We start from the raw sequence: 26,259 nt of genomic DNA, 5'->3' as shown, positions 1-26,259 counted from the left end.
TACTTTTTTGTGATACGTGAAATGAGCAAATTTCTTCATGTGAAAAAAAACATAGCAAATTACTCCATATATTTCAAAAAATAAAGCAAATTATCCCCCTATCAATGGTTTAGAAAGGGGTCTGCTTCATTTTTCAAAACACAAGAAATAATTTTCTATTTTATTTTTCCAAGATGTTTTTTATTTATTTCTCATATCATGTTTGGGTAAATTGTAATTTTTCCAGTGAAGAAATGTTGATGATAATGCAATAAAATGGAAAAAAGAATAACTGGACATATATACAGAATTAATTGAAGAATGTATTTTTTTTTCTCAAAGCAAAGGCATATTTTGTCCTAAAACAAAAAACGCGCCTTCAAACACAACTACCTCAAAAACAAAACTCGGCCACGAATCCCACATTTGTTTCATCCTTAATGCAGGATTTCAGGTTCACAATTTTCTACGTCTACATCAGAGGTTAAAAAATTCTCCATGGGTTGGATTACAGGGAAACATGAATGGAGGCATTGAGTTATCCATTGTGTGCATGCTGTGACTAGAGCCCTGAGGAGGCGGCCAGTTGACAGGCTGCATCGTCGGATCAGCACCACCACCACGACCGGCATTGTAGATAGGGTTATTCCCCGTTGATTCCAGCAATGAAGACATCGTCTCCACGTTTGCATGGAATGCACCCTCATCCGAGGACACAACTTGAGATTCCCCCAACAAATGGTTCTCGATGTCGTTCAACACTCCCACACTTGGCGGATAATTGTGGGGACGGAGGACTTGGTTGCCTAGCATTGTCGAGGTGATATGCAATCGCCCTTGGTAATTTTGATTGTTGATTCCTCCCTCGTTTCTATAAGGCAAGTCCATAACTGTAACACAATATTTGAAGAAAGACACGGGCACACAACAATAATTAAAATTGGATAATTGCACTGAATCCCTGAATTTTGAAAAATTACATTTCACCCCATAGACGGTGTCTGATGTAATATTTTACAATCAATGGATCTTTTCGTAATTAATCCAAATCACAGAATGAAAAGTTATGAATTATGATACTGCCACACTTATTGGTCTAGTACCTGATATTGTCGAATTTGGAGTTGGTCTGACGGGAGCTCCCCTTGCCGTTGTGGGATAAGTCTGGTAGGGATACTGAATCCCTGGCAGATATCCCGATCCATATCCATTGAAACTAAGGGAGAGTTCTGAAATTGCAAACATAGTTGGGTCAAAATAAGGAGACTCGTGGCTTGGGAATGGTTTCCGACTCAAGGCAAACAGTCGTTGGTCGCATTGCAAAAGCTTCTCGTAGTGTTTATCGAGGATTCCTGGTGGGAAGCTCACATAGTGTCTCCTGGTGAAGATGGCAACAAATGAAAAGAGCAAGGGCATACACAAGTATAGAATAAACAGAAGAAATGATCAAGAATATTACCTCCAAATGGGAGCTTGGCCTCCTGTGAAATCAGATGCCTGTTGCCAGAGGGTGTGCTTTCTTGGTTGAGGATTGGTTTCTCGGTAGAACAATGGTGGTTGATTCAGCTGCACAATATGTATTGTACTAATCAGGTATCCATTTTGAGAAAAACTGGAGGAAACATGATCTTTTGTTACGACTAATTACCATAGTTTAAAGCGAAAGTGAAGAGAAATTCACGAAACTAACCTCAATCTCCAACGTTCCCGTCTCATTCTCATGTGTGACGGCCCTAATCGCAATAATATCAGACCATTGTATTTCGATCTTGCTCTTCAATGCTCCATCCAAGACCTCCCACACCAGTTTGCGTTTGGCGTAGTACAATTTTGCAACCAAATCTCCTTCATGCCTTGTCATCCTCTGCCCACATTTCAAGTATAAGGGTAGTTAGGAACAACATCTCTCTCTAACTCCAGATTCATCCTAACTAGTCAAGCTTCGTCGCAAGAGAAGAACCATTTTTCTTTTACCTGCCAAGTTCCGATTTTTATGAAAGTAGCAGGAAAATTGGAAGCCTTCAATTTCTCAGACATAGGTTGAGATCCCGAATCATCTGTTTTTCTTCTAGGCTTATGATCATGGCGGGAGACGTGATTGTTGCGGGACGAGAAATCCGGCTGTTTCCCCTTAGACAAACACCTCTGCACTAAGTTGAGGAAAGATGGTGTTTTCCTGAGTGTCAAGCCAAGAGGGCTCGACTGCGCAGAACTATCCGCATCTCCTTCCTGCAAAACTCTAATACTTGGATGAGAATGAAGTCCAAATGACACAGATGAAATTGATTCACATACAAGATATCAATTGCTCTACTGATTAAGAAAAGGGTATCAAGAAGTAAAGTTTAGTTAACTTTGATGAAATGCATCCCCCATGGGAACAATTCTATGACAAGAAAAACGGCGCGTGCTTGCTTGTGAGAAAATTTTCATTTCATCTCGTCTCGTGAAATTACTTTTGCCTAGATGTATGTTTGTTTGTCAGAAGATTCCCGAAACATATTTGAAACACATTTCACTTTTGCAAAAGAGAAATATGTCTCGTCAACTATAATCATTACTTCTCGTTCTCTTAAATTATTTCCACCTCATCTAGACCTATCTCATGTCCTTTTTTCCTAGTGAGACGAGATGAGATGATAAGCATTAACAGACGAAAATGGCAGGGTTTATCAACCCTGCCAACTCCCAGAAGAGGGAGACGATGAGCAAACATCCATGGAAGCTAGCTAGGACTAATTCAAAATACTGAAAAAACAAACACAAAACTCTGAGAAAGATTCAACATGCAAAGCATGCAAAAAGATCGCTGATGACCCGGACCCGACTCGGTCGAATTTGAATCAATCATGCGACAAATATAATATATTTGTCTTGTGATTGATTTGGTTCGACCAAACTTAATTCGAGCAAGAATTTTGGAGGAGGGATGAGGAGAAAGAAAGAACCTGCAGGTGATCATCAAACTCGGGAGAAAATCTAATCTTCTTGGAGCCGTAACCGTGATTGCTCCGAAAATCCTGAGACCCGAAACATGCCGCTTCTGTCTCACCCCAAAACACGCTTTCATCATCACTCTCACTCATGATGATATCTCTCTAGGCTTTCTCTCTCTTTCCTTCAGCTTCTCTCTACATATCCCTCTCTCTCATCGCAAATGCATACACAAACACAAACACATCCTCGCATATATATACGGTGTGAATGAGGCCTTGCAGAAATTAAAAACGTAGAAAGAAAGCAGAAAACAGAGAAGGAGAAATCAAGAAAGCAGAGAATAAAGGGCGTGTGGTTGACCTGACGCGATCACAAGAATCTTAAACAACTGCTTGTTTTTTGTTTTTTTTTTTTTTTTCTATGAGAGATGCAGATTTAGATGTTTGAAAGGTGGATTTCTTTTTGTTTACTTAGGTTGTAAGTGTGTATGTAACTTCAACTGGAATTTATGTTTTGTGTACCAATACTGAGATGGGCAAAATGGAGTTTATGTGGTCATAAATGCAATTTTTATTGTTTTTTTCCTTCACAACTCACCTTAAATTATGTGGATTTTTTAGTTGAAATGTTGGAGATTTTTGAGTAAATGAGTGAGGGAGATGACAAGAAATGTTTGTATTCAATTTTTTTATTTCAAATTTTATTGTATCTTTTACTTTATTTAATATATTCACGTCGACACGAGTACTAAAATTATGTCATTTATTTTACATATTATAGTATGTCGTATTTTAAGTGATTAATTCTCAAGTATGTTGTAAATTATAGTAATTATTGAAGATGCCATTTCATTTTTAAATTTTCTTGTTTCTATTTGAAGTTGATAATTTCTGGTTATTGTTGCATATTAATTACACAACATTTGAAATTCCAAAACTTAAATTAAACCCCACAAATTTTAGTTTAAATTCACACAGAGATACAGACAAGAAAACTTTTATCTCTAGTTGCTTTTTGTGGATCTCCACTGATCTTCCAATTTTTGTCATTAGTTGACGTGGATTTATTATTTTTCCTTCCACAATTTCAATTGTATTTTTCTTTAATTCTTGTCTATTTATTTCCTTCACCACGGTCTTAGTAACGATCAAAATATGTATTATAATATTTAACTATAATCAAAATATTTATCATGATTTTAAACTATATAACTATTATTTTGGGGTTTCTTTTTAAAATAACAATAATAGTCATAACAACGTAAATTATACTAATACACCCTAAAGTTATATTTAATTAATTACACAACTACTCCCTACCCTCAGTAAAATCATTTTACGGGTAGACCCGGCTCCCTTAAGGGATGCACTTGCAATAAATTTGTAAAATATATAGAGTATTTATGTAATTAAACTCAACCTTATATGATATCAAGGTATTTATCCTATTCTCATATATACCACAATAGAGAATTCTAGACTTGGACAAACTTCATATGCACTGAAGAATTTCTTGTCTTATAATTAGAGATTCCTACATATATATATATATATACAAGTACATTACGGTCAATGTTTCATAATTATAAATCTATGAATATGCAATAGTTTATTAATGATGTCTTAATTCAATAATTAAGGTTGAGTTTTCATGAATAAGTTCGACTTATCGAATGTGTGGTTATATCTCCACCAAATATGAGCGTTTGTAATTTATTTATTGTTCACAACCACATTCATATATTGATCGACCTAATATATTATTTAATTTATTGAGATGTTGATGTAAATTGTAATTACTATTTTTTTTAAAAATATATATATACAGCGGTGTTAAGGTGGCGGCCGGCGGCGGCGGCTGTTGCATGGTTGTGTTATTAGCACAAGCATCCTCTTCATTTTCTGCTGATATATCATTCGTATATTCAATTATATATATATTACAGTCAATGATTTAATGATTTATTTTTCACTCGTGCGTGCGACTTTCATAATTAATATGATGTCAATTAATTAATTCCGAAGGAAAACCAATATTTGACTTGTGGAATACGGGCTTCATTATTTTTATGTTATAAAATATTTATAAAAATAATGTTTTTCTGAAACTTGTGCAAAGATACGCAAGTGCCAAGTCTTGAGTTTTACTAAGAATTTCAATTTTTTGATTTTTCTTTTTTAAAAAGGCGGCTTGGAGTTGTTACTAACCAACTTTATAAAAGAAAGAAGTAATTTTCTTCTTGTTCATACTTAATTTTTTTATTTTTAAGAATTAGGCTTAATTGTATTCGTCGTGTCGTTTTTATATTTTGGTATTTAAACTTTTTTTTATATTTATTTACCATCTCAACTTTACAAAATTAAATTTTTTCATTTATAACTGTTTTCAATCAAGTTTTGGTTGAAAAAACATCACATGCAATGCACATATGATATATATTTAAGGTTTATGTGATGTGATATTTTTTTACATGTGCACAGCATGTGATGTTTTTTCAACTAAATAACAATCATATATGGTAGAGTGCAAATTTCACAAAGTTGATATGGTAAGTTGATATAAAAAAAAGTTAATATCAAAGTGTAAAAACGAGTACAGTTCGAATGGTAAAATATAATTTACTCTAAAAATTATTAACAAAGTTACGATTTTATATTTTCGCTTAAGATGTTATAATATTTTGAGTATTTATAACATTAAGTACCTTCTCTCCTCTAATGGGGTGTTGACACAAATACTTATAATTTTATAAAATATATATATATATATATATGTAACTAAACTTATTTTTATGGGATGGACATAAATTTCCCAATATCTAAACCTAGAAATATATAAAACCATAAAAAGATTGCAACACGTGAGACCATATATGTCCAAAGAAAGTGGTATTGGATGCCAAATCTTGAAATGGGAAAGGGATAAAGACTGGGCTCTAAGGTAAGGGCGTGTGCGGTTGCATGCGCAAAAGGAATGCATGATGTACTCTAAAATAGAATAATAGGGATGATGTAGTTCATATTATCCAAACAATGAAAACTCACAATCTTCTTTGACCAATGATGAAATATTGTGATAGGGATATACATATGATTGGTTGTGAAATGAATATATTGTTTCAGAAGGTAGGCGTTCTTGATTCTTACATCCTTCGGGTTGGTGCGAGTGTGACAAGGATGCTGGCCCCCCTTCCATGTCCTAATTACGTCAGAATATGTATATATTATAATCCATTTACCCAACATCAGACATGTTTCCCTCTCATCAACAACCTTATCCAACCTATCGCCCAAGTATTTTCAAAACTCTTAAAATTCACACATGTCATAATGGAATTTTTTTTACTCAAATTCAATTTAATCGAAAAAAATTAATTATTGAACAAGTGCAACATACATATTATGTAAATAGTTATTTTTTTTAAAACTATAAACCAATCACAATGTAAATATATTACACATACTATGTAATTGGTTCAAGTTCGACGAGACCTGATTTAGATTAGAAACCGTTCGTTTTTATGTACTTAAGTTTGGATATCGGGACCTCTTAACTGATCGATGCGGTTGCCATAAGTGCAGGGCAAATTCTTTGGTTTTAGATTCGTTCGAGTTGATTGTTTAGGTGAGCCTATAAACTTCTTAAAATATTTTATAAAATATATGGGAGCCTATTTTTTGTTACCCTTTGCCACTCAAAATATGCAAGATTTATATATTATCATCTCGAATCACTTTGCGGTGGAATTTAGCCGGTAATTGTATGTTCATCTCATACTAATTTCTAAGGGGGGAAAACCATCAACGTCAGAATTTATTTTGAATAAATTCGATTCTTACTATTTTCGAGCCTTCAAATTTTATTAAAAGAAAAAAAAATAAATTTATCCAAAAAAAAAATGAAATTGACATTAATATAAAGTTACCAAAGTTATTTATTCCCATTTAGAGACGGCCTCTAGAATTATAACAATTCAAAACTAACTTGAATTAAAATAAAATTATCAAAAAATTGTGAATAGTATATCCACGTTTCATTTAAAATATAAATATACCTTTTTGTGTATACTCTATAAGGCGTTTTTCACACCTCTAAAATGGGGAGTTGGGGTGGGGTTGCTCCCATCTCTCAAAAATCATTGTCATTTGTGATCAAGCAAATATAGTAAATCACACAATCTTTGTGGGGCCCGGAAAGGCTGGTGTTTTAGTCCCAAGTTTTATCCAGTGCAAGTCAGAAATGCACAGTGCCTTACATATATAAATTGTAATCTAATATAATAGTAATAATTGGAAATCTAGTCATCACCTGGAATTGATCTCACATGGATCCTCTTACTTTTAATCATGATGATGATGATGATCATGGTGATGGTGATGATTCCCTCCACTAAAAATTCTTTCTCACATCATCATTAAAGCAATCATGAACCTCTCCTAGCTATATCAAAGCCACCATTTTATTTATACTATTATTAAAGGATTCACATGTCTTTTTTCTTTAATTAAACAAACACCATTACATTGTGAAACTATATATAGTTTACACTTTTATTGCAAGAAAATAAATTATTTTTTATATTAAATAAATGCATTTGTTATAATTTTTAAGTTGGGTATGAACGAATGTGGTTAATTTACTCTGATCGTTGTAAAAATTGTAATTATCCTAACTTGAGGTTCATTATGTCTCACATGTAACTTTATTCAATTAGATTTTGACTGGTGATCAGATACATGTTTAACACGATCTTTGACGATGATAGTCTAATAAAAAAGCGGCAGAGATAAGACTGAACTAATAGAGAAGAAAGAGACATAAGTGAGCTGAATAGACGACATTGAGGTGATGCAGAGATTGAAAATGACCATTAAGACTGCGGATCGATGATGATATTGGCCTAAACCTGAGTGAACTAATGTTTGTGCGCATGCGTGTGTGTATGTGCATGTGTGTGCGTGTGAGAGAGAGACAGAGAGAAAGTATGTATGTATGAAGGAACAAGAATGATAGCCTGATAGTCTATGTTAGAGTGTCAATTCTTGATATTTTTCACTAAAAATTTAATTTCTTTGTCTTTTATAAAGATAGCCATTCAATTTTTCTTGTTAGAAAATTGACGATAATTTTTGTATTTATGTTCATCTCTGGAAGACACTGCAACAATGATGTATTTGTTATTAGGGTAAACATAAAGAAATACGGTATAATCTACCCTATTTAGTTGAAGTTATAGTAATATAAATACTAAACACACACATAAATCACTTTATTAATTCTGGACCATTCCTAAAGAACCCTCATTTCAAGAGCACCACATATATAATCAAATTGCAACTGGTCATGCATGTATTATTATTTTATATGATAAGAAGAACTAAAAATCTTCAAGTGATTAAGGAAAGAATGCATTCATCAAATCTTAGTGGGCCTCTTCATTTATCATCAAATATATGGTATTTTAGGCATACAAAAAAGAGTGGATTAATAGGAATAAGATTCTTGCAGATAGGATCCACTTTCGGGGGGATGAAGGTTGTCTTTACCTTGTAATTGTTTCTATGTTTATTCAAACTCATAATCAAGTTGCCATCATTTTAATCACTCCTAATCACCTCACTTTAGATCTTCTCTTTTTGTCCTAAATCAACTTAAAGCGTGCTTATGAGCAGTTGATCACTCGTCATCCTTCTAGATTTTATACGTTATCAAATTGCATCCACTTTTTAAAAATTTTATATCGAGGTTAATTATTTGTTTGCGCACTCGTGCAACAACATCAATATTATTTACGGGTCTCAAATTAAATATGAAATTATCAAATAAAATGTTCACATTAATACATCTCGTTTGAAAGAAATTTGGGAAAAAATTTAATTTTAAGATTACAAAAAATTACATTATCCGTTCCATTTAGGGTCAGTACATTTTTACTTTTAGTCATTTGACCAGATTTCGTTAATGGAAAAGATCACGTGCAGAATTTTTAACAAAAAAGTGGATTTAATCCCGTAAGTCTCGTCGGACGTGGTCACGAGTTAAATATAATTTACATATTTATTATGTTTAACAAATGACATTCAAATAAACTTTGAACAATTAATTGAAGTAAAGTACACATGGAACAGTTGAAAAGATCACGCAAGTTTGCAAAGATTACGCATGAGGTTGTGGAGGGCCAGAGAATGAGAAAGATGCATAGAAGAGTCGTAATCCAATTTTTGGAGGGTTCATGAGAAGGTTTGCAGTTAGTGATGATTTTCGACTTTGTTGTCCTAAGAAAAAGGCGAGTGATGATTGAGGAGACCAACCCCACTTAACCGCCCAGCCGACATAGTCACTTCAGGCCATGTCAATTTTAGTGTTGGATGAGATGGGTGATAAAATTATTTTTAATTAAATAAATAATAAAAAAATAGAGATTAATTATTATCATTTATCTATATTTTACGATTAAAAATTAATAAGATGTTTACTTGATATAATAAACTTATATTAAATCATAAATGACAGTAATGTTCCTCGTTTGCTTGCAAGTGAGAGATTAACATAAAGGGCCCGATCACTCAAACCCACCACCTTTGGAGGATTGAATTATGAAGCTTCTATAGTAAATAAATTTGGGCTTGTGTCATGGGAACGGGCTTCCATCACTTCAAATAAATACCACATTATCTTATACTATTTTGTTTATGCGGCTAATCAAACAAAGTAAGCATGGTCTCAAAATTAAATCTTACAAACCACAGCAACCCATATAGTGTGTTATCTTGCAAAGGTACGCAGGGTTACCATATGACCAAGGTTCTTAATATTGTTTCCTTCTGAACAAATTAATTCTGAAAAAATCATGAAGTTAGAATTCGTTCGTGGGATTTGAATTTTAACTAATAGATTAATATATTATTAATTAATTAAGTGTATTTATTAGTGGAGAATATCGGAGAGAGGTGGAATGATTCAGCATTTTGGTTAATTTCGCACTCAATTTTGGTTGTAATTATTGCGAAAAACTAGTAAGAGGACTAAAATTAGGGAAAAGGTATTTGTGATTAACCGACTTAATTTCTTTTATTAGTACAACATCTCACAATTCGGGTGTTTGGTCTAGTGGTATGATTCTCGCTTCGGGTGCGAGAGGTCGCGAGTTCGATTCTCGCAACACCCCATTTTTTATATTTTCTTTATTATTAACTCACATTTATATGGAAAAGTAGGGATTTTCGTTAACAAATTGCTCATCTGAATATTATACTCTTACATAAGTTTGATGTTTGCTGATTTTGGAGCACCCTTTAGTTATTCTTACTAGCCTGAATAATTAAATCAAAATTATAATAAACTAATTTTATTTTTAAAGTATATTTTAATTGAATAAGTTAAAAATATTGAAATTAGAAAAAAAAATTATCAGAAATTAAATTTAATGGAAGTCGAGAAGAGTGGGCATATTGGAGTTCAAAGAGTGGGAAGTTAATAAATTAATTAACTAAAGTAAATGTTAAAATATATATAAATTAGCAAATTAAAAAAAGATACCAAAAGGGTACTACCTTAATAATAAGGTATAGATTAATAACAACAAAATTCATTAAAAAAAAACTAAAGAATTGTAGAATGTATACCCAATAAATAATAATAATAACATGTTAGTTCATAAAGAAAAAAAAAATCTATAATGTCCGGATAGATTAAATCGTACCAAAGAGTATGAAAAAAAGGATTTTAAATAACTCTATATGAAGAGAACTTAAAATTCATCAGTACTTCATAGAATATAATTTAAATGAAATTGGTATGACTACGAATTATATGCATTATAATGTTATCCAAACAATTTCATATTATTATTTTGAATGATGGATTTAAAATTATTGGTTACAAAATCATGGACCTTGTTTGGATAATTATAGCGTACAAAGAATTTCTGAAATTCTTGTTAATTCCATAGTCCAGATGGAGTTCTAAGTTCTAATCCGACCTTCTCTGCAGGCAATGAGGCCAGACGGGTCATGCCCATTGGACTGTCCCTCAACCTCTCAATTGGGCTTGGAGCCCATTAATGTATATATGAGCCTCACTCAATATTTCCAACATCATTTGGTAACTGGTCCTTTGTTAAACTGCATGCAATAATCTCGAATGGAATTCTACAATTTTCTTGAATATGTGAATTTGATTATTTATAAGGATTTACTGTCTTAATCTCAAATGATGTAAAACCTTTGTGCTCTGCAAAATTAATTCAAAGCTCCCTTTACATGCTGAAATAGGTAAAAAATCTCCTGTGTTGTTGCAAATAACAAATGACACTCATTACATACGCCAATTATGCGAATATGATGATAAAAATACCTTTTTTTGGCCTCTATTACACTTTATCACAAAAAGAAAAAAAATATATATGAGCTTGTAATTTGATGATAGGTTATAATTTTATATGATTAACTAAATTTGAAATGTTATTTAGTTTAAATATATTTTTTTAAATTATATTTATTTGTAGAATAATGAATTAAGTATCATAATTCTAGCAATATTTTGGTTGGACGATTTGTTTTGTTCTTTGATTGTGTCTCCAAAATACTCTAGTATCTAATACTTTCTCATAATGTCGAGAGGCACAAAATGAAATTTGCAAAAACCAATTTTACAACAAAAAATAGCTTATGATTAGATATTGCTTGTCTCGAAATTATAGAGTTTTCGTGCTTATATCATATTGCAAACTTATAAAAATAAAAGCAATATAAAAACTAGAATTGAGTGAAAACTGTTTTATTTTATTTCGTCTTAGCCCAATACAAAATAAAGTAACATATTTATAGACCTAAAAATTACAATCAAATATTTCATCTTACTAATGTAGGAAAATGAATCATCGATAAAACACAGTCCATAATAATTCAAAATAAATCTATAAAATAATAAAACCTCACACCAAAAGAAGCAATGAATTAGTATTCTATTGTCATGTTTAATAAATAGACAGATACATTCATAAAGTTTGAGATGTTGGGTAGCAGATACAAAAAGAGACTTTGGCAGGTGCGGCATTTTGCTTTCAGATTACGAAAACATACCAAAGACATAGAAAATGTAACCAAAAAAATAAAACAAATAAAGCGAAAAAAGAAGTCCAAGACCTGTCAATATAAATATCAAGCTTGTGTAGTAACATAGCATTTCATTACCAGAGGTTTTAGGAGTGCGAAAATGTCGAGATTGCAAAGTTTCTGGTTGGTATTCGGCGCTTTGGTGGTTTTGTTGTTCGCGTCGGCTTTTGCGGATGACGTCGTGGTTTTGACCGAAGACAACTTCGAGAAAGAAGTCGGTCAAGATCGAGGAGCTCTCGTTGAATTTTATGCTCCGTGGTATGGGATATTTTGAGTCGATTATCAGTTTTTAGTCATTTCGATCCCTATTTTTATGTTTGCGGTTATTTTTGTGTATGATAGTGGTAGATCTGTGAATTTGGAGCTGGAGTTTACTGATCTGGATCTAATTTGATGTTTATAGTTTTTGTTTGACCTGTTTTTGAGAGTATTGATGGAATGGTCTTACTTAAAGAAGTGTAATTTGGATTTTACTTTATTAGAAGTGGACGACTTTTCTTTTTGGTTTTGTCTGCAATTTCTGAACTATGTGAAGTCATTGCGAGTTGAGATTTGAGTTTTGAAGTAAGTCATCTGTATACAGTATGATTTGAGAAAGTGTTCTGGGTTTTAGTTTAAGAAGCGGTGTTGTTTTACAGGTGTGGGCACTGTAAAAAGCTTGCTCCAGAGTATGAAAAGCTTGGTGCGAGTTTTAAGAAGGCAAAATCAGTTTTGATTGGAAAGGTTGGCCCTATTTCGATTCCAAGAATGTTCTTACATGTTTGATTAGGGCCTGCTACTGCAACTTGATTACCAATCTTAAACTCAATTCCCATATGTGATTACGTTCACAGTCCATAAAAAATTTCTTGTTCTACAAACGACTGAAACTAAATATCCTATATGGAGCATTTGTATTCTCTGCTGAGAAAGTAAATAAATAGTAAACTTCATTTGTGGAAATGCATGGTACCTGTGAGTTGGCCCTGCAATAGCATTCTATCACATATGCATACCTATATGTATGTACAGTGTTGACAAAAAAATTCTCTACGTAAATATAGTCTGTTCTATTGCTTACATGTTACTCTAGTTAAATACAAATAGTCGAATTCATTGTTAACGTATAAACCTTATTTATGTATATATCGGTCATCTCATGGTAAAATGACATAAATTAATTGAGTGCTGCTTAAGATTTTGATACATTCTGTTCAAAGATAATAATTTTAACTGGGACTTCGTATGAATTCATATGATTGTTGTCTGCATTTTGATATTGCACAACATTTATATTTTACTTGATGCAGACTAATGAAAGATTCTGTTCTAAAGTCAGTGGATAGTGGTCTTTGGACCTGCTTGTTCAGTTCCACTTTAAATTTCAGAACTGTTTGGCTATTTGGTTGAAGTAGTTCTGAAAATTTTTCATACTTGCACATCTGAAATTTATTGTGGAAACAGATCTGAAAAGCAAATATTTTTATGTGTGCTAATGTATTTGGACTATGCATATTTTTTAGGTCAGAATTTCAAAATGTGATTACATTAACAAGCTTTTTGGTGGATGAATTTTCTTTGAACTCATCCGATTCAGCTAGTTAACTATTTTAATTAGTCAACCAAAATACACAATAAAAACCAAAGAGGCCTCAGAAAACAAGTGCTTTGTTATTATACAAGCCAGTTTTTACATTGTTATAAGTCTAGTGTTAATAAAGCACACAGGGTCTCTGTTTTGTTATGTCCTATTTGTGAAAATGTTATAATAATTGCTGTATGGTTTTTTTGCTTGTTGCACCACTTAAAATGATGTGGGCTCACAATGATCATTTTCTTCACATATAACATAGTTGAATGATGAGCTTTCTATCTTTCTTCCCTTCCGGTCTATCTAGACCTGTTATTTCGCTCCATCCATCTTTTGGTTATGCGTTTAGAAGTTGCTGCACAGAATTTTAGTTTAGTTTTCGAACTGTGAATTAATCTCATTTGAGGATCAGGTTACAGGCCACCATATAGGTTTTCGTATGCCTTTGATTTTGTAGTGATGTTGAACGTGTGGATTTATTGTATGCTCTAACAGCATGATGAGGCAGTTTTTTATTTACTTTAGGTAACGGAATAGTGAGATTTATTTTATGCTCTAACAGCATGATGAGGCAATTTTTTATTTACTTTAGGTAACGGAATAATGAACTAGAGGTGCACATGTTTAATAAACCTTTCTATTGTAATTGTAGGTTGATTGTGATGAGCACAAAAGCCTCTGCAGCAAATATGGGGTTTCTGGGTATCCTACCATCCAATGGTTTCCCAAGGGGTCTCTGGAGCCCAAGAAGTAAGTTGAACTAATGTATAGAAGTTGTATCTCATGATTCTCATCTAACATCCCTTTCTTTCTCTTTTTCTGCATCAATAGTTGAAGATTAAGATACCAATAGATTGTTTTTTCCTGATTCAAATCATGCAAAGTCTTCCTAAAAGCATAATCCACATAAATTCATTTATTAGGTATGAAGGTGCACGAACTGCAGAAGCCATTGCTGAATATGTAAATAATGAAGGAGGTAAAACTTTTTTGTTTTCCAGCATATTCTATCATTCATGGTTAACCGGTTGCTTGTTAAATGACATTTGAATATGTTACTGTTCTGAGTAGTGTTTACTGTTGTCTTTCCTGCATCAAGAGAAAAAGAATTTACATGGACTATTGCAATTTTTTTTTCTTTCACCTGCAAAGAAAATTTACATTCTTTTACAAATATGCAGTTGAAGTTAAGTGAGATACTTGTCAAATGGTTGAAGCTGCATGCCTATCATATTTGGATCCCTTTTCTTTTTCAGTAAAAAAAAAAAAAAACGTTCACTTGGCTAGTGAAGGGAAATGCAACTTTCATGCCTATGGCCATTGGTCTATTGTTGCTGTGTTCTCTAGTCTCAATTCTTGATTTTGTTTAGAACCCTATCTGAATGGTGCTTTCACGCTGTACCCCTCTCAAATGCTATTTTCTATTTAGGGACAAATGTGAAGATAGCTGCAATCCCTTCAAATGTGGTGGTTCTGACTCCCGAAAACTTTGATGAGATTGCACTTGATGAGAAAAAAGATGTCCTGGTTGAGTTTTACGCACCCTGGTAAGAGCACATGTAGAAATTTCAGTCTTCCTATAATTCAAGTTTGAATGAAGTAATCATGAAACTTTAGATTTTCACAGTAGCTTCATGCAGTCTACTATGGTAGCTATTTTGTGGAGTGTGTCACTAAATATTATTTGCGTCTTGTGTTGATGCTTTATTTGATCCAGGTGTGGTCACTGCAAGAATCTTGCTCCTGTAAGTTTGCATTATTGGCTCATCATGACTATTGGGGAAATGATTTAAAATACCTAACTTCATCTCCTTTCTACTTGTAGACTTATGAAAAAGTTGCCACAGCATTCAAGCAGGAGGAAGATGTGGTCATTGCAAATGTTGATGCTGACAAGTACAGAGATCTTGGGGAGAAGTAAGTGCTTTAATAGTTTATTCTGACTCTAGATTTCATGCTGGATTAGCTTTTGATTCTATTCTCCTGGTTTGGTCCTTTTAACTGAGCAGTTCAAATCTAGATTGGTTTCGATTCTTTTTTATAAACTAGAAAAGGAAAATTAAGGCATGGTTACCTGATGAGTGTCTCTCCTGAGCAGGTATGGTGTGAGTGGTTTTCCTACACTGAAATTCTTCCCAAAGAACAATAAGGCTGGTGAAGATTATGATGGCGGCAGAGATTTAGATGACTTTGTTACCTTCATCAATGAGAAGTGTGGAACTAGCAGGGATGCAAAGGGACAATTGACTTCCAAGGTTTGTAGCAAATAACTGAGTTCCTCTTCTCTAGTACTTGTTTGTAATTCATGCCTTTTCTTCCCCTAGGCTGGTATTGTTGAGGCCCTCGATACCGTAGTTAAGGAATTTTTAAGTGCAACAAATGAGGAGAAAAAAGCTGTTTTCAAGAAGTTGGAGGAGGAAGCTAATAAGCTGGAGGGTTCTGCTGCAAGGTAAAAAGGCTTATCATACTTCCATGTTCATTATCATGTTATAGTATTACTTCCCTCTTGATTAAATTGTAAAAATCATTAAGTCAGCCTTCCTCATGATTCTTATTTTCATTTGCTTTAGATACGGGAAAATCTATGTAAAAGCTGCTAAGAGCTGCTTGGATAAAGGTTCTGATTATGCTAAGAACGAAGTTCTGCGGTTGGAACGCATTCTTGCCAAGGTAAATACTTAATGGCTCTTCTGAATTTTTGCTACTTCCGGAAATCAAAATACAATTTTCTCCCTCATCTACAACTGATAAATTTTCATTTATTTAGTTCACTCTCCCTTAATATGTCGTTAATAATCTTGGTAAATAAAAGTGAACTACAGAAACATTTTCCTGTAGTCTTTGTACTTTATTGAAACCTTTAGCTTCAATATATTTCTTAGATTATTTGGCTAATATACTCCCCTGCAGAACGCGAGCATGTCATATGAGAGTTATATCAATTCGTTTCTACATGGATCTATGTCTTTCAAGTATCAGTATTAATTTATCAACGTTTTCGATGTACTCAATGGTTTTCTGATTAGTATCTAAAACCACGTCTTTTGATCGAGATATGAACCTAGATGATTGTTGTTCTCGAAGAACTAAAGTCTACAAGAAAAACTGTAACATATTTTGCTATTTTCATTGATGCAGTCAATTAGCACGGCAAAGGCTGATGAGTTCACACTGAAGAAGAATATCCTATCTACCTTTGCTGCGGATCAGTGAGGAAGTGCAGCTATTAATGCTTGTGGTAACACGTAGCACATCTGTGCCATTCTAGGGATCCTTATTCCTGGCGTTTACCCCTTGTTGTGAGGTTCTTGCTCCCAGTTCACTTCTGTTTCACGTTGTCGTACCATCTGAAGTTCAATCAGAAGAGCGAGGGTAAGTTAATTGTTCCGTGTTACCACATAACAAGTCTTTGTTTTCAGTAGCGGCAATAATGTAATAGCATTATTAGACTTACGGATCTCAGTATGATAACTTCTTTTTATCAAATGACCAAAGAAAATGTTGAGAGTTGCTGTAGGATTAGATTTATGGTTATTTGAGCAATCTCCTTTCTGTTTCATTCCTGTCTTGAGAAATCCATTTACAAACTGCTTCCGAGGATTATTTACGTTTTCCAGTCTGAAATAATATACTGAAATAGTTATATTATTTACTCCGTCTGACCTTCTCTTAGTTATGGAACCATCTTTGCTCGCTGGAAAATGGTTCATTCATAACTTTGCTGTTTTAATGCTCGACATAGTAACAAAGATCAAAAGTTACAGTAAACATCTTTTAAAGAGTATGAGTTTTCCTTCATAATTGTTTAATTGAGGAAAATAATGTATTTTGGTTCGATGAATTATGCCATATTCTGTATAGGATTCTTCAAACTATGTTCCGTGTACTTTTACAAGAATTTCCAACTTATATCCAGAATTAATTTTATATTGGTATCTCATCTTTTACTCAATTCAATATATATACGTTTCATGTATAATTTTTTTTAAAATAAAATATATGAAAATCAGTTTTATTTAGAGTAGGAGATAGAATAAGATTTGCAACGGAGAATCTGATGGGAATTCAGTATTCTAAAGTAACATAACATCTTTTAATAGTGTATTCTGAAATTGGTACCGGGAGCTTCTCCGGTTTCTCTCCTTGTATTGGTAATAGGGATAGGTGGGTATGGGTGGCGTTCCCATTTCCAATTACACAACTCGATATGTTTGCTTTAAAATTGCAGGGAATATATCGACACAAAAGTTTAATAACTCTTTTATCTCTAAAACAGAATCGTCCAGCTCTGGGACTTTAGCAATGTGTCGTTCAAGAACAACGATGGGATTTTTCTAAAGAATATGACATGAAAGAATAACATGGAGAATAAGGGTATCTTTTATAAAAGTTAAAAACTTGTCACCGACTTAACAATCACCTTTTCATTCAAATGGGTACCTCATTTTGGTGTTTGGACACTTATTTGATTGGCTGCACATAATTCGATCATCATCGCGCATTATCAATTATTATATAAAGTATCGCAAATTTAAATTTATAATTTTTTAAGATTTTGATTGTATAAAGATAAAAATGGACACAATCGAATTATGATTGCGCCTCATCACTCTTTATACCACATATTACATACTGAAACATGCTATTTTTCAAGATTCGATTTGTACAAAAATAAAAATTAATGTATTAATTGATATTTCCCCTAATAATATATATGTAGTCTTTAATAAAGTCCCAGCTAGAGCCTTAAGCCACAAGTGGTATATTGAAATTTTGATTCCATTCATTTTGAGAAATCAAATATACTATATATCATTTACTTTGGTGTAAAATATATTCCCCGGAAGTAGCTTCATACTTCTTCAAGGGAACCTACTTCAAATATTCATCATTTTTTATAAAAATACTGTATATACTTTTCTTTTCTTTTTTTTCCCCGCCTCACAAGATGTCTCCAAACTTATTAAGTTCGACATAATCCCGACTTAGTTTATGGTTGCATTGGTTCAAGAGATTTTTACACACGATAAAATTTAAACACAGTATGTAAACTCAATGAATGTCTCACACAATTGCGTCAATTTTTCAAGTTTTTTAAAAAAATAAAAATAAAATCCATTTAAAACATTTATCAAAATTCATAAAAACCTACGTTTACCAAATTAATTTTCAACATCTTTAACCAAATCTTCCATGTGAAAGATAATGAAATTCATACTCAGAAATCATAAAAACAAAAACCCTCTCATATGGAAAAAAGCACAACTCGTATATGAGGTGTTGGGAATGATTAGTAGTTGACTTTTGTCCCACATTGCTAAAAATTTAAATTTTGATATGTTTATAAGGATAAATTACTGCTATCTTTTTTAAAATTTTGTTATTTAAAAAATTAAAGTAGTCTAAAATGTTTTTTTATTATAATGTTTTTTTATTATAAATTATAATTTTATATATTTTAAAAATATTTTTTATGAATTAATATGCTTTATAGATTATTCACTTTTTCCACTCTCAATCTTTATATATTTTTCAAATATTTTTTTGCAAAAAATTTAAGCAAACATAAAGTAGTAATTTTCTTTTGACTAACTATGAACTACACAATTATTTTTCATTTAAAAAAATATTTATAATTATATCAAATTTTAAAATAAATAATTATAATTTTACACTATTTATAGCGAAATCTCCTACAAACATGCAATTGAAAGTATGGAGGGTTGGGTTTTGAAGAGAAAAATATTTAAGTATCAAATACAAATGAAAATTGTTCTTGTTTCTAATAATTAAGTAGGTATACGAATACGAATACGAATACAAAGACAAATACAGTAGAGGGCCCCATGCTTTTAAGTGTGTGCATTATTATAGCAGAAAACCAAGAAGTGGTTTTGCAGTATGGAACAAAACTAATAAATTCTTTGCTTCCAAAATTTAACTTTTACCTCCATTTAGTTTTAACGTCTTTTTATATATATATATAGAGAGAGAGACAGAGATACAAACACAGTAACTCTGTAGAAATTCGTTGTTTGCTTAATTCAGCATTCTCTCCCCACGCTGGTACCTTCTCTTTCTCTCTCTACAACTCGGAATTTTCCTCTCGGTCTTCTCTCTCTTTCTCTCTCTCTCTCCCTCTTTTTTTTTTTTTTTAATTTTTTGATTTGTTTAATTTGTGTGATTTTTTGTGTCTTTGTCAAAGATATATCTACCAATTTTTGCGAATTTGGTGGTAATTATTCTCCTCTCTGTCTGTTAAGATGAAATCGATATCAGAAGATGGGATTGCGTTATCACTCACGTTTCTTTAGGAAAGGAAATGGTTATGCTATTTGAGTATTGGTTGTATTTTGGTTGGAATTTGAATAAATCACTGAAGGGTGAGAATTGTAGTACTCTGAGTTGATTTCGATCTAGGGTTTCTTTGGGGATTGTCGTTCGGGGATAAATCAGATCGATTTGGTAAGTTTGGGAAAATTTTCTTTTTGGCAGAGAAGGAGCTTGGGGATGGACGTTTCGGGGGCTTAGTTTGTGTTTTTATTCTGAATTGCGTATCTGATTTGAGCTTAATTTCAGAATCTTGATTATTTGATTTACTGGTTTGACATGAATTCAGACACTAGTTATTGACGGAAATACTGATGTTTCCGTTTGTGGTGGATTACCTTCTTTCCAGCTCATGGTGTATAGATAACTGTTCTAGTAGTTGAAAACAGAAATCAGCTGTCAAGATGTCTCGTTGGTATTGCTTGTTTTGCCACGAGGAAGGTGAAATAAGAACAAGTATACTTTTTAGTAATCTGGATATAAATGTGGGATCTTATTATAGAAATAAATGAACTGGATTCTGGATCTTTATTAGCTTGATTTTAGTTCATTTCTGTAGCATCCTGTATATTGCCACGGATCTTCTGTTATATGGTTTAATTTCAAATCATTTCTTCTAACTGTTTGGTGCATCAGCAGATGGCAAGGGGAGGCAAAATTGGAAATAAACGCAAGACCAGGAACAAGGTCCGATTGGAGAAAAAAGGTTCAGATGAGTCAGATGAAGATTATAAGGTGGATGAAGATGAGGAATTTGATGAGTCGGAGGATGACTATTGTTCTTCTCTTGCTGAGGATGAATCAGAGGAGAGTCTAGGGGAATTAGAGGAGGAAGAAGAAGAGGAAGAGGAGTGGGTAGAAAAGAAGGCTAAGAAGGTTGGAAAGTCTCGAAGGGGAAAAGGTTTTCAAGGGAGAAAGAAAAATGGGCTTGTGAAGCCAAAAAGTAAAAAGGTAGCTTACAGTGAAGAAGAAGAAGAGGATTACGACGATGACTATCTTTCTGGTGCTAAGCGGCGAAAGAAAAATAAGGTATCATACAAAGAAGAGGAAGATGATTATATTGAGATTTTCTCCAGACAAGAAGAAGATGAATTTGTTAATGAAAAGCAGAGAAAGAAATCCCGGGTTTCGAAAACAGGGATATGTGGGGATTCTTGTAAAGAGAATCCTAGAGATAAAGATAAAGTTTCATATCGAGAGGAAAGGGAAGAGAGTGAGTTTGATGATTCTGATGACGAAGATGATGAGGAGTTTAGTCCAGGTGAGGTTTTGAAGAGAACCAGAAGGAAGCTGGGTAAGAGACGAGTTTTGAAGAAAAAAAATAGATCTAATCTTTTTAAGGAGTTCAGAGATGAGAACCATAATCCACGGAAAAAGAAAATGACCACGGGATGGGGTTGGGGGAGGAGGAGGAAGCCAAATGTGAATTCTGATTCAGATTTTGTAAGCTCGGGATCATCTGATTATGAATACACCATATCTGAAGAAGAGAGAGAACAGATTAGAGAGGCTACTGAATTTTGCAGCAGGTTGAACCCCAGTTTGAGGAGTTCAAGTTCTTTGAAGATGATCAAAGAGGAAGAAACATTGCCTTCAAAAACAAAACGCCCAGGAAAAAAGGGCAAGCAAAAGATGATAGACATGAAGATTGAGGTAGGGAAGCAGGTTTGTGGAATTTGTCTATCCGAAGAAGGGAAGAGAACAGTCAGAGGAGTTTTGAATTGTTGCAGTCATTACTTTTGTTTTGCTTGCATCATGGAGTGGTCAAAGGTGGAATCTCGCTGCCCGCTCTGCAAGCAAAGGTTTGCAACCATAAGTAGAACTGCCCGAGCAGATGATGGGCAGGATCTAAAGGATGCTGTTTTTCCAGTTCCCGAACGTGATCAGGTAATGGGACAAAACCATCTTTTAAGTCTATGCAAGCAAGAAAAAACTGTTACTTGTTCAGTTGTCTGTTAACCTCAACTTATCTCATTATTACTTAATATTGGCAGGTTTATCAGCCATCTGAGGAAGAGCTCAGGGGCTACCTTGATCCATATGAGAATGTTCTTTGTACTGAGTGTCAGCAAGGTGGGGATGATGCATTTATGCTTCTGTGTGATCTCTGTGATTCACCTGCACATACTTATTGTGTTGGTCTAGGACGAGAAGTACCAGAGGGAAATTGGTACTGTGATGGCTGCAGGCCAACAGCTCTTGCTTCCTCAAATGCTCAAGCTCTAAACGCTACCTCTGATCATGGAGGAATTAATAATTCGTCTGTCGGTTCATCACCTGTTGCTGCTGTTCGCGAAACTTTTGATCTCAATGAGGTATATGTACCTGACACCCCATTAACTCAAGTGACTGGGCACTCTCAATCACCTAGACCTTCTCTTGGGGTTCAAGCTACTTCACCTGCTTCAGGGTCTGGGGCATTTACTCTTTTTGAAAGACGACGCATACAGCGTCAGATACATCAGCTTCTTAATAATAGGAGTCGACAATCTGACAGGAGTGATGGTATGGCCCCAGCATCAGGTATCAATCTTTTTGGTTCACTGATTGGTAGGGATATGGTGGCAGCAACTCAAACCACAGTTATGCCAGCAAGGACTGCACCAGATAATATCCATCTCCAGCAAAGATTACCTGACTATAACATGCCATCATTGTATAATAGGGAAGTCTTTTCTCCCAGATTAAGCAGTTTGAGGGGCGATGCACTTCGGAATCAAGCTTCTACGTCCAGTGATCACTCTTTTGCTGGACTGTCACAAAATCAGTTTGCTGGGATCAATGCAGGGATTAGTGGGGGTTTAGGTCATCAACAACTCCATCCTTGCGGTGGCCCATCAAATACTGGGCCTGATGCTAGCACATCAGCATATCAATTTAGAGAGGGTGAGCTACTTTTCCTATAAAAGGAACAGTGCAGTCAATGGTTAGAAGTCATTTCGACAGCTTGTTTGGAAACCTGGAGTTGGGTATGCCAAGTTACATTTGATTGCGTCTCTGCATGTTTTCAACAATATGACATGCTATTACCACATAAAAGCCATAGGATAGATGACAATTCTCTCCTTGCCCTGAAAATCAAAGCCTTATAGTACGGTGACTGGGTTCTTGCTGTCTATTTGATTACTCTGTTTTGTGTTGCACAAAAAGAAATTTGGAAACTCAGAAGTTTTTTCTGGTGAGCTTTTACATCTTTTATTTTCAAGCATGGTGCAGCACTACTGTAATCTCAGCTTGTCTTTGAGGTCTTCACATGAACTTTTTACTTATCCACGTGTATTGCTTGAATACTTCTCAATTACATGTCTTTTCCTTTTCTTCACTTGGAATTTTTAACTATGTTTAAACAGGCTACAGTACCTTCAAGGACATTGCAAGGACGGTTACACACACACAATTTTAGCTGAAGGTCAACTGTTACCACTTACAGAGATTAGCCATTGGAAGGATGTCCAATTTCAGGTGAATGTTTGTGTTGTTCCCATCAGTTCCTCAGCCATGCACTGAGGGAAATAATGTACACTCGAGTTCCTGTGTTCCTCATGAATCAGGCTCTCTTTGCAAGGAGGGAACTCGGGTCTGCATCAAGCATTCTCTCGGTCAACTTTCTCGGGTTTGAAGCTCCTTTTTGGCTAGATTAGGATTTTCTTGATTTGGTTGGAAACAGAAAAACGACTAACAAACGTAGACTAGCTGGTCGATGACATTGTTATTGATAGATTCTTACACGAGCAGGGTGCTCTTTTCCTTGCTATTTATCGGGTTTGTGCATTTTTCAGCAATTGTGATCTAAGGAAACCTTGTAAACTGTATTTCTTCATGTCATTAATAGGATTTGATCCGAGCACATTGTCGCACCAATTTTGAGATGTTGACTAACATACATGTGATGGGAGTACGCATGGAGCTCATGCCACAAATTCACAGTTATGTCTAAAAATAGTTCTAACAACTTAAATTTGACTTGGATTTTTAGCTTTATTTGTTGCTAAAGTACCTTCAAATGTTTAGTTTGTATCAATTTTATTGCGATAAACATTACCCAAAAGGGGTCTAATTAAATGAAAGCATTCATGGATGTAATCTTGATTTCAAAACTTAGGAGAGGTTCTTGTAATCTATGTAAAACTTGAAGAGAGGAAATTTTGACATGGGAGGTGTATTTGTAATAGCAACTCAATTTTAAAGGTTGTGCTTGTAATTTTGTAAATGATTAGTAGTGTTTGTATAATTAAACTTAATTTTAAAAGGTGTCGGTGGCTATATTTAGATTGACGGATTTGAATTTTAGGGGAGGATTTGAAAAAGGATTTCAAAATAACTCTATATAAGAAGAATTTGAAATTCATTATTATTCGATAAATATAATTCAAATTTAGAGGTGAATAATGCAAAACACTTTGAATTTAAAATTATCCACACAAATTCAAAAAATTTATAGCTTGGGATTTGAAATTCATAATTCTAAATTTATTAATCCAAATATGATCTAAAAGTAAGTTAGAATGATTTACTGATATTATAGAATACAAGCTCAAGATTTCATTATAAAATTAGAATTAGGGTTGGTTACAGTTAGACTCCTTCTGAAAATGTTGAATTACACTTTTTTCCCAAAAAAATTTGAAATTACGCTCACATCCCCTCCGAAAATTCTCACCTTAAACCTAACCTCTTTTCGTTGGGGTTTGGATGGAAAAAATTGATGTGAGCAAGAAAAATTACACAAAATTTTGATTTTGTCCTCAGTTAACATTCCCATATATATATATATGTACTTATAAAGAGATATAATATATACATATATATATATATATACGGAATGAGGTTAACATCATTACAAGTAGCTGATTAGAACATATAAAAATATATTTCTTGACATCATGATCACAACAGAAACCTGCTACACCAGATCATGATTTTTGTGATTGTTCTGTATTATTTACATTTTAAATAAAGTAAAAAATAAAGATATCGACGAATGCTTTTTTTCAAGTTTAATTTAAAAAATAAGAAATATTAAATTGCATTCTCAATTTTTTCGCCTTATTTTCCCTTTTAATACTTTTTCCATATACTTTCCATTTTCATCCTTTTGCTACTTTTAAACTTCATGAGATTATTATTTCAATTCAGACATCTCACTAATTGGACGTTTATGAGTTACTGAATGAACAATTTAACATAAATATTTCATTTTATTTAAAGAAAAATAAAAATGGCCACTTGAGTCTATAAATCGTCTGATGCTATATAATAATATGTTACAATTTATACATCAAATATTATATTTATTATAAGCCAAAATAAATAACACGCACACTCAACAATTAGTTACAAATTAAATTCATCAAAAAAAATTATTAAAATGGAACATCGATCGATGATATGTTTTTTCAATTTTTTAATAAGTCCAGAGATTAATTATAATTGTTTTATGTATGTACGATCCGTTCTGAAAGAAAATCCTGAATATTAATTATTTTCATACTAAAATATTGTGCGAAAATAAAAATATATTTTCTTAATAAATTGATGGAATAATTTAATATTTAGAGAAAACAAAAGAAAGAAAGCCAAAGTTTTTTGACTTGATATGAGAAAGTGAGAAGCAATGAGCATACACCCAACCATTACTCGCGAATCATCTGAAGCACTAACCTCGTAATCAGAGTGTGAATATGCTTTTCTGCTCCTCCTTTTATGCTGCCGATCAGCAGAATCATCAGAAGAATCATCATCTGAATGATGGTGACTCCTCCTCCTCCTCTTCTCCTTCCTACACTTCCTCTTTCTTCGCCTGCGTTTCAATTCCTGCAATTTACCTAATTCAGATAAGTGCCTTCAATTTCTTAAAAAAAAAAACAAAAGAGAAATAGAAAAGTACCTTCAAGATAATCCAACTACCCATACTGCTCAAAAGCAACATGAGATCAGAAAGTAAAGCAAAATTCAAAATGCTATGAATACATGGGATGATTAACAGAAAGCAATTAGCATTGATTTGGCTTTGTATTTACTAAGGCATTTAAGCAAAAGCCCAAGCGACAAGAAACATAAATCACACAAGACGTCTCAACCTTTAACAAAGTTAGCATAAAAACTTGTAATGGGTTTTGATTGCTTCATGAAACTTTCCTCTTTTCCAAAAAGTTAAAGCTAGTGTCTCCTTCCAGTAAAGGAATCATTCACTTTCTAAAGAAGAGCCACAGAAACAGCTGTGCCATGTATCAAGCAACACCGTAGATTCAACAACTTATAGGCCTAATATCCTGGTTTCTGCAATACCAAAACCACATTACTAGGAAACTGTTACAACTCAAATAT

At 33.4% G+C, this 26,259-nt stretch overlaps 3 protein-coding genes and 1 non-coding gene across 13 annotated transcripts; 3 read left to right on the top strand and 1 right to left on the bottom strand.

The window, feature by feature from the left end:
* On the bottom strand, positions 358 to 3,150 carry LOC105168950. The gene is made up of 6 exons (XM_011089180.2): positions 2,928 to 3,150; positions 1,954 to 2,208; positions 1,670 to 1,843; positions 1,439 to 1,545; positions 1,083 to 1,357; positions 358 to 869 (listed from the first exon to the last, which is right to left on the bottom strand). Exons 1-6 carry the CDS (start codon positions 3,063 to 3,065, stop codon positions 457 to 459), a joined length of 1,362 nt encoding a protein of 453 aa, XP_011087482.1. The 5' UTR covers positions 3,066 to 3,150; the 3' UTR covers positions 358 to 456.
* Positions 10,013 to 10,084, top strand: TRNAP-CGG. Its single transcript has one exon. It is a non-coding gene; the product is annotated as a tRNA-Pro (tRNA).
* LOC105168949 (protein disulfide-isomerase like 2-1-like) lies at positions 11,986 to 17,161 on the top strand. Its single transcript, XM_011089179.2, has 11 exons — positions 11,986 to 12,290; positions 12,671 to 12,755; positions 14,255 to 14,352; positions 14,526 to 14,581; positions 15,032 to 15,149; positions 15,320 to 15,347; positions 15,428 to 15,519; positions 15,701 to 15,857; positions 15,927 to 16,051; positions 16,173 to 16,272; positions 16,741 to 17,161. Exons 1-11 carry the CDS (start codon positions 12,133 to 12,135, stop codon positions 16,813 to 16,815), a joined length of 1,092 nt encoding a protein of 363 aa, XP_011087481.1. The 5' UTR covers positions 11,986 to 12,132; the 3' UTR covers positions 16,816 to 17,161.
* On the top strand, positions 19,557 to 23,793 carry LOC105168948 (chromodomain-helicase-DNA-binding protein 5-like). 10 transcript variants are annotated; one of them, XM_020695966.1, is made up of 4 exons: positions 19,557 to 19,668; positions 20,569 to 21,819; positions 21,927 to 22,818; positions 23,284 to 23,793. In XM_020695966.1, the coding sequence occupies exons 2-4, from the start codon at positions 20,572 to 20,574 to the stop codon at positions 23,337 to 23,339; spliced, it is 2,196 nt and encodes a 731-aa protein (XP_020551625.1). In that variant the 5' UTR covers positions 19,557 to 19,668; positions 20,569 to 20,571; the 3' UTR covers positions 23,340 to 23,793. The 10 variants fall into 10 exon arrangements, 9 of the variants coding, with proteins under 9 accessions (XP_020551625.1, XP_011087472.1, XP_020551626.1 ...); XR_002287601.1 differs by having other exon boundaries at positions 19,574 to 19,668; positions 20,572 to 21,819; positions 21,927 to 22,901; positions 23,283 to 23,793; XM_011089170.2 differs by having other exon boundaries at positions 19,575 to 19,668; positions 20,572 to 21,819; positions 23,283 to 23,793.

The sequence above is a fragment of the Sesamum indicum genome, linkage group LG8 (assembly GCF_000512975.1).
Source record: "Sesamum indicum cultivar Zhongzhi No. 13 linkage group LG8, S_indicum_v1.0, whole genome shotgun sequence".
NCBI classification, from domain to species: Eukaryota; Viridiplantae; Streptophyta; class Magnoliopsida; order Lamiales; family Pedaliaceae; genus Sesamum; species Sesamum indicum.
Note: the sequence above shows the minus strand (reverse complement) of the source record. Positions and strands in the feature narration are given on the sequence as shown.